The sequence below is a fragment of the Schistosoma mansoni genome, chromosome 6 (genome assembly GCF_000237925.1).
Source record: "Schistosoma mansoni strain Puerto Rico chromosome 6, complete genome".
Taxonomy (NCBI): Eukaryota; Metazoa; Platyhelminthes; class Trematoda; order Strigeidida; family Schistosomatidae; genus Schistosoma; species Schistosoma mansoni.
The window spans coordinates 19,798,169-19,807,925 of record NC_031500.1 but is presented as its reverse complement, the minus strand read 5'-3'; the positions used below and the strand labels follow the sequence as shown (position 1 = coordinate 19,807,925).

The 9,757-nt window shown below is 33.6% G+C and overlaps 1 protein-coding gene across 1 annotated transcript; it reads left to right on the top strand.

Moving 5' to 3' along the window:
- Window positions 1-1,451: 1,451 nt before the first annotated feature.
- Smp_077860 (putative actin) lies at window positions 1,452-2,736 on the top strand (the record flags this gene model as incomplete). Its single annotated transcript, XM_018798539.1, has 1 exon — window positions 1,452-2,736. Exon 1 carries the CDS (start codon window positions 1,594-1,596, stop codon window positions 2,734-2,736), a length of 1,143 nt encoding a protein of 380 aa, XP_018653471.1. The 5' UTR covers window positions 1,452-1,593.
- Between the last annotated feature and the right edge of the window lie 7,021 nt (window positions 2,737-9,757).

Genomic DNA, 9,757 nt, shown 5'->3' with positions numbered 1-9,757 from the left:
TCGATGTCCGATGGATTCATCCGGCATATTGTCAGTTCCTGATGCTTTCCCACTCTTCATTTGTCTGAAAACCGGCCATTCTGACTTCCTCCATCGTCAGTGGAGTGACATCTATAGGAAGATCTGTGTGTGCTACTTCGATGTCCGATGGATTCAATTGAACTGTTCTGCCTAAGAAGTATTCGAAGTATCCTACCCACCTGTTCCTCTGTTCTTCAGTCTCATTGATTGTCTTTCCTTGTTCGTTCATGATCGGTCTCTCTGGTTTACTATATTTCCCTGTCAGTTTCCTCGTTGTGTCACATAGCTGTCTCATATTTCCTTCTATTGAAGCTTCTTCCGCTGTCATTGCTAACTCTTCCACATATTCCTGCATGTCGGCTCTAATGCTCCTTTTCACTTGCCTGTTTGCTTCTGTGTGTTCAGCTTGCTGCCTTGACATTCTCTGCTCTCGTTCGGCTAGCCGTTGTTCTATGTTGTCTTCTTGTTCTTCCCTCCTTGAATCTTATCCAGGGTTCCGATGGAGATCCATTCCCTATGATGATGCTTTTTGAGACCCAGAACCTTCTGACACGTTGAAGTTAATGATTCTGTGATCCCTTTCCAGTTGTCCTCCATCAAAGTTTCTTCTTATGTGAGTAGATCTTGTAAGGCTTGGTACATGTTGTTGAGAGTTATCTTGAATTGATTGAGTTTGTCAGTAGTTCAAAGAAAGTCTCTACTGAACCCTTGTAATGCCGTTTGTTCAGGCAAAATTTTTATCCCAGTATAGGATTATTTCGAAGTGCACACCGACGGTCGTATTGTAGTAAACGAGAACACTAGTGGGGACAACCAAATATATTTAAACACAACATTACAGAATCTCTTAGTAAAATCTGAGAACCATACAGTAACTAATCCATTTGCAAAATGTCAATCAATTATCTCAGATTTTATTGGTCCTTCGTTTCCATGTCAATCATTCTCTGTTTTCGTTCTCTTTTCTTAGATCTTCTTAACCTTCTTCCATCAGGCATTTCACTTTCGGTTGATGATAAGTACTACATACATCTGTCAGCATCAGTAGCACACAACACACTATCACGTCTTTAGTGTGTAACTAATAAGACTGATCTTAACAGAGGTTATTGTCACGGCAAATATTAACATTAGTATTTTCTCAAATGTATATGTGACATAAATACTTCATTAAATCTATCTTTTGTATAGTCCGAAAATTTCCAAGTGAATCTATGCTAAGTATTTACTCACTGAATATACTTAAATCATACGCATCAATCTTTTTTTGGTGTACACATGTATTTATGTGTCTACACATGTATACACAGTTGGAAGTGATCATACTTACACGCACATAGATAATCACATGTGTATACTTTATTTCAGTTACCTACTTAAAAGTAATAAACAGACAACTATCGAGAAACAAATCACTGTGACCAACCATATTTCAAAGAAAGATTCAAAACAAATTTATAAATTGAATATTCTGTTATATAATGCATCCTAACTAAGGAATAAATCATTATACGCTTCAATTACTATTCATTTAATTAGTAGGATATATATCATTCAAGTTGATCTATAATCATGGTACTTAAGTTCGGTCCAGATAATCCTCCAATTGTTATTGACAATGGAACAGGATTGCTGAAAGTTGGCTATTCTGGTGAAATGGAACCACGTGCAGTTGTTCCTATGATTCTCGGTCGACCCAAACATATGAAAGTCATTACTGACAGAAATTCTGATGAATGCTTCGTCGGTGATATAGCCGGTGGTAAAAGAGGAGCATTAACTTTATCCTATCCAATGATGAATGGTATTGTACAAAATTGGGATGATTTAGAAACTATCTGGCAACATGTTTTTACCAATGAACTACGTGTTCTTCCTGAGAATCATCCAATGCTTTTGACTGAAACACCATTGAATCCTAAAGTAAATCGTGAAAAAATGGCGGAAATTATGTTCGAACAATTTCACGCACCAGCAGTTTACATCTCGATTCAAGCTATTCTCTCACTTTATGCTTCAGGTCGTACAACTGGTTTAGTATTGGACTGTGGAGAAGGTGCTACACACTTGGTTCCTGTATTTGATGCGTATGTTATTCCGACAGCTATACACCGAAGAAACTTAGCAGGACGTGAAGTAACCAACTATCTTAAACATTTACTCACTGAAAGAGGTTATAAACTGATTACAACATGTGAACATGAAATCGCTCGTGATGTAAAAGAAAATCTTTGTTATGTTGCCATGGATTACGGCAAAGAACTACAATTTAGCCAAGAAGACAAAAAGTTGTATGAAATGACATATCGTCTACCTGATGGTCAGTTGTTAAATATTGGTAGTGAAAGATTCCGTGCACCTGAATTGATGTTCGATCCCAAGTTAGCTGGTTATGAAATGAATGGCATTCACACTGCCACAAATGAAACCATACTGGCTTGTGGTATGGATGTCAGAAAGAGTTTTTGGTCAAATATTATTCTCACTGGTGGAGGTACAATGTTTCGAGGTTTCCCTGAACGACTACGTAAAGAATTGCATCATCTAGCCCCAAAAGGTGCTACAGTAAAGGTGATGGCATCTCCTGAACGAAAATACTCGGTATGGATTGGTGGTGCTGTTCTAGCCTCTTTAAGTACTTTCAATGAAATGTGGGTAACCAGAGAAGAATATAACGAATTTGGTTTAGAAATTTTACATCAGAAATGCGTTTAATTACATGGAAATACCATAATATTTATTTAATTCGAGTTATTAGTGAATAACAATATATGAAGGTAGTTTCTTTCAGTCATTTTTTGTACAATTGTGTAATGTTACATTTGTGCATAATACTTGATGTAAGTGAAATGTTTCAAATTTCCACATTTCTATCGACAGTTAATATAGAAAATTCCACAACCCAGGGAAATATTAATTTACTTCGTAAATGCTTTTTTACTGACATGTAGTTTAGGTTTGTATACTTAACATATATATCCAATGTAATTTCATGTATTTTTCAATATATTTTTCTAAATGATATTTGAAACTTTACTCATAAAATGTTTAATTTAAGTTTTCATTGAAAGTATTATCCATGGGAAAAATCGGAGCTAAATGATTTCTTTTACTAGTTTCAGTAAAGGAATGGACTAAATATGAATTAATTAATCTCAATACCTTAGAAAGAACTAAAGTGACCTAATATTGTTTCTAAAACTTGTTTTAGGTTCAGCAACTGATTTGGTAGTTCATACTTGTAACATTTGAAACTTTGTACTTATATCTTAGTTGGTAAAATCTTTCAGGCAAACAGTAACTTCTGATCCAAACAGGCAAGTTAAAATAACTTCATCTAAGAATTGATGTATGGATTGACCATTTTCGAATCAAACAACACAAGATTTATAAATGCGTAATAAATATGAGGGACTCATAAAAAGGAAACACGTGTAACCCTAATATATATCAGACAAAATAGCTTGACATGCGGATGCAGAATGAAACCCAATCGTCATAATTCCGTCTATATGAATTCTTTATCCCGTTAACAGTAACTTGCATACGAATTAGGGTGATTTTTATATCTCTCACCAATGAAATAGTTTGACTTAATGGTTAAAGTTCCAGAATACTAAACCTTATCAAGGTAGCTAAGCACTATCCATTAAAAAAATGTTATTGTTACTGTTATGTTTACCAAGAAATAGCAGAACAAAATCTTAGTACATTAAATATTCATATCCAAAATTCTAAACCGGTGATTTTAACGAATTCATGAACAATCTCCATGAAAATTCATTTTATTTACATAAACTGGCCACAGAATCATGATCCACTTCACATCATATAATTCTCAGAGATGTCTCATTTCTACATAAATTAAATTCCCAGTACATGACATAAAATTAAGTTGACAATGCTATGTAGCAATGTTTTAGTTTGTATTTATGTTTTTTGGTATTTAAGAGACAGGATTTTGTAAAGACCTGGAAAAGTAATGCGACCTTTCCGTGACTCAATATCATTACCAAGAACAGTTAAACAAGAAATCCCTGAGAAATTAAAAAATTTTGAATTTAATACAACAATTTAATTTCAAAACGGTAACCACAAGGACGTTAGGATGTTGGTTTAGGTTGGAACAAAAAAAAACGTCAAACCTTATTTCAGGAGTGTACTGAAATACTCATTTACTTTCTCGTCAATAATGAGATAAAGAAAAACAGCAGTAAAATATTTTAGTACTCGGTTTATTACTTTTTTACAACTTAATAAAAAAATCCATACTCCATTCATTTTAAAGGGACTTTTATTTTCATTAATGATTTTATTACATTCTTACATTTCTTAAATATAATACAAACAGATTATAGAAAGTTCATCCAACAATGACCCTTAGATACATAAAAATACAAATGTAAATCTAATTTGTTCGTCACAATTGAGGATATATTCAAGTGAATCGTATAGAATGAGAAATCAACTCCGTGTAAATAATCTTGGAGTGTGATGATTTATCACAAAAAAAAAAACGATTTGTCGACGTTAAATGTTGAATGAATGTGTTACAAAAGAGAGAATTATTGACCCATGGAGTCGTTTGTGCAACAGAATTACATCATTATATGTGAAATGTTTTAGACAAAATAAACAATACAAACAAATCTTGTAGAATATAAATGGGTGTAGAATTCGGTTTGCTTAACACAAACCTATGCAAAATATTGACCGCGATATTGAGTATTTTGCGTTGAACTTAAAACTAAGATCATTCCAATAAAGATAGTCCTAGATAAAAGATTCAACTCTTAAGGTAATTATCTCTTGATGTAATAATGAGTAACTGCGATACCATTAAAATTACATTAAATAGATTATTTTAGTGGTTAGAAATAAAATAGACATTAACACCGCTGGATGCCGGCCGGCTCAGTGGTCTATCGGTTAAGTGCTCCGGCGCGAAGCTGCTAGGTCCTGGGTTCGAATCTCGCAGGTGCGGGATCATGGATGCTCACTGCTGAGGAGTCCCATAATGGAACGAAACAGCCGTCCAGTGTTTCCAAGTTTTTCATGGTGGTCTAGCTTTAATTGACTCATGATTTCAACTATGAAAAAATAAAATAGTTTAGTGTTAAGCTGTGTGTCATTTTATTTAATTAACCAGTTAGGAAAAATCTTCATTTAAATGAGCTAGGGCAAACAATAAATTTATTTAGCTTATTCAACAGATTAGTGTACCAGAGATTGTATGTATATGAAACAAGTACTTATAATCTCCTAAAATATTTCGTCCTGTTATTTTACTTAGGTATTGGGCAAAGGTGAAGTAACTATTTATGAGAAATTTTAGTTACCTCGTAAAACCAGATTTCCTTTTTTAGTTGTTCATATTTCAGTATTCTGATAGTAACAAATACCTTAGAAATCTCATGAAAGTACTGTTGTAGTCGTTTAAATCTGATTCCTTTTTGATCGTACGTACTGTCTATCCTCGTATGCCCACTCGCTATGAGCAAGCATTACTCAATATTTATAATCAGACAAAAATGTATGACAGATATGATGAATAGGATACGAAGGGTACACATATACGCTCATAAAAAAATATAGTCAAGGTTAATAAGCGAATAATTAACAAGATCAAAAGATGACTCAATGTATAGGTGAATTGGCTTGGCCAGTAACTAGAATAAAGTATATGGGCTTAACTTATAAGCTGATACTACAGTACTATTTATTATTTGCAATACAAATACGAGTAGTGTGTACAAAATTAATGTCCGAATGTGGTAATGTCTATGATCCTAACTAAGTGGTTAATAAATAAAAAAGGGTTGGAAGATTTACTTATTTTTTAAAAGAAAACAATTGAATTGTACCAGTGGAGCTTTTATCAAAATGTAACACTATTATGTTTCCAGTTATTTAACTAACTAGATTAGAATTTTATCTGACGCCTAATGATTTAACTTTTGAAAGCGATTCCTAAGAATATGAATTTATAATTAATAGATCAGTTGATTAGTGAATGAACTAAATAACAGTTATGATAACATTCTGTAAAAAAAAACTCAATAAACAATTAGGAATATATTAATTAGCTTCTTGTGATCGTTACTGCGTTAACCGAACTATTCAAGTTCATTTCTGTTAAATTAAAATGAAATAAAAGTTCATCAGCAAGATTATGTCACTTTTATCCAAAACGCATTTAAACAATTATTTTAATAGCCGAATTCACGAGTCAATTAAAACTAGACCGCCATGAAAACAACTGGAAGCACTGGACGGCCGTTTTCCTTCTAGTATTGAACTCCTCAGCAGTGCGCATCTACGATGCCACCCGTGGGATTCAAACCCAGGAGCTATCGGTTCCGCGCGCGAAAGCTTAACCTCTAAACCACTTAGTAGGTTTCTAACGGTGTTAATGTCTAATTTCAAGCAATCCACGAAGTTGACCCAACGCCCACTATTATCTTCATTGATGCGCATTGCTCAGGAGTCCCATACTAGAACGAAACAGGCGTCTAGTGCTTCCAGATTTTCCATGGTGGTCTAGCTTTAATTGACTTATGAATTCGACTATTAAATTACTATAATATCCACAAAATCCCCTTTCTGATATTTATTTCAATGTTTAACTTCAATTTCTTTAAGTGATCATCATGCTCGAGATCTTTTTTCCTAAACAGATTTCGTGTTTGAGCGAATTCATCATTCAACTGAACTTAAAAGTCAAAATAAAATTATGTTTACGTAAAGATTACATTATTATTGTAAGTAAAACTACATTTTTTCAACACTGTTGTCAAACATATAATCTCATGATAAATATATCGTAAACATCTTCAATCTTTTACTTTAACTTACTATAAACTACTCTGTTTGTAAATAAGACTTCCGATGATTGGACAGAGAGGTTTCATGATGATCAATACACTGTTCAGATTCTATATTTGTAGTCCCACATAGGTTTATTAGGAAGTCTTCATCTAAATAATCGTTCAATGAAATGCTACTTATTAAAGTGTGCATGAATCAACAGTTGTTTGGAGAAACTCCAAAAACTTACTATCCTGTAATACTGAATGTTTTGATAGACATTACTTGACCGCCAATCAAAAACATACAATCTCGACCAGTTAACCAATAAAATCATCGGGAAATATAGGACCAACATTTTCAAGGTATAACTTCCTGAAAATACGCGAAATAATATTTGCTGCATTAATTAAATTAGAAAATGAGGAAGCTAAAATAAAAAATATGCCAAAATGCCGTACACTGCTCACAAAACATTACTGTATATTCTGAATTCAATTATTTTATTAGTGTGGTATTACTGAGTGCTTGCAATATGATTGCAATACAAGCAATAGCTACTAGACTCAAAGTTACTGTCTATCAAGATATATACGAATTCACCACCAAACTATCCGAAGCAGTGAAAAACAAGTTTTTTATATATGTTACCAGATTCTTCAAAAAAAGCTGACAATTTCTTTACATATTCCGTAATAACCACAAAAGAAATACCAGTTGATTTCCCATTCCTATTAAATATCATCATATCAGATTAAAGTGATATCAACTGTGGAGTTAACCAGTTGAATTCAACCAAGTCTGTTGTAGAGATATCAACTCACTGAAGACAATTGGTGAACGGTTGCTCAACTTCGTGGATCAGTTGAAGATAAACATTAACACCGTTGGATGCCGGCCGGCTCAGTGATCTATCGGTTAAGTGCTTTGGCGCGAGACTGGTAGGTCCTGGGTTCGAATCTCACGGGTGCGGGATCGTGGATGCTCACTACTGAGGAGTCCAACAATAGGACGAAACGGTCGTCCAGTGTTTCCAGGTTTTCCATAGTGGTCTAGCTTCAATTGACTCATGATTTCAACTATGAAAATATTGAAATATCCACAAAAACCCCTTCTGATATTAACTGATCAAAAAACATACTAATTGTGCACAAATAAAGAAATCATTTAATCAATAAACCAGTTACATAGTTAGACACTGTTAAACTATACTTTGATGGCTGATAAATAACATTGAAGATAGAATGTTAGTGAGTGAGAAAACATAGTTATCATTGTGTCATTACATTCTTTATTACTTTTTGTTTTGTTTTGTTTAAATATTTAAAAAAAATCATTATCTGAATGATGTTCATCAGATAAGAGTCTTTATATGACAGATAGCATATGCGAACAAATGTAATCTACTCATATCTCTATCTTTAAATGACAAGAAAACTATTTCTTAAAAACAATATTGAATACATAGTAAAATGGAATTCATACTTGTTTATAAGTTTTAAAGGCTGATCAATATAAGTTTTGTGTGATAATTTAATGTTTGAAGGTTTTCATAAAAAGAAATTCTGTTGAGTAATATAAACATTACTTACTTACGCCTGTTACCCCTCGTCGAGGAGCATAGGCCGCTCACCAGCATTCTCCATCCAACTCTGTCCTGAGCCTTCCTTTCCAGTTCTTTCCAGTTGTTATTCATCCTTTTCATATCTGCTTCTATTTCCCGGCTTAATGTGTTCTTTGGTCTTCCTCTTTTCCACTTCCCTTCCGGATAAATATAAACATAGATGAGTAAAAATTTTTCACAATTGAGTTAGGTATATATTATTCATCACTTCATTGTTACTCCTAAATCTGTTTTTTCAGACCTCACTTTTTCTGATTGAACAGCTAAGATATCTCTATTTCAACTGAGATTCATGTCTTTCATTGTCTTGTCAGTTTTACAAATAAAACAAAATAAAATGTCGTGGTCAACATCAAATAATCCATAGTATCATACCTCTGTAAAGATACATATAATCGTCAACAAATGGTCTATGGAAACTCTCTAACATTACTCTTCTACATTTATTAGAATTTGTCTCTGTCTATAAGTTACGTTGAGGAAAATAGAATACCAAACAAGCGCACAGTGTAAACTAAGACAACACCAAAGATAGAATAATAATAGCCTATCAACCATTATTCGGTTACATAACAGTGGAGTGAACATTTCTTACAACAGATTAGTCATGAGAGCAAAAGAACTATACTATTCCTCGTCATTGGAGAAGAAAAAGTCAATAGGAAACAATGAAAGTTTCGAAATAACTGATGAACAAAGATCAAGATCATTTTGACCAAAGTTAAGAAAAGTGCTATACTGCTAAAAAGCAACAACCCATATTGAATGCACAAACATTTTATGAATCAATAAGTTATAATAAATAGGCTTCTGTAAACTTACAAACTGTCGCGCTAAACGAAGTTAAATAGAATTTGACGAATAAATCCACTCTTCTTGAAGTTGTAAGTACGCTAATTTGACCACAGCCCTATTACATCCATTCATTCAAAGCAAAACTTAGTGATGCTTAGTAAAAGACTTCATACACATTTTAGGATACTGTGTGACAGTAATCACCACTTGAATATCTGTTACCATATCAATTAGCAGTAAATTATTTTATTCATAAATTCATTTTGAGAAGGGGTTTTGCGGAGATTTTAGTAATTTTATAGAGTTGAGATCGTGAGCTAATTGAAGCTAGATCACCATGGAAAACCTGGAAACACTGGACGGATGTTTCGTCCTATTATGGGACTCCTCAGCAGTGCGCATCCACGATCCCGCACTCACGAGATTCGGACCCAGGACCTACCAGTTTCGAGCCAGAGCCCTTAACCGATGGACCACTGAGCCGGCATCCAACGGTTTTAATGTTTAACT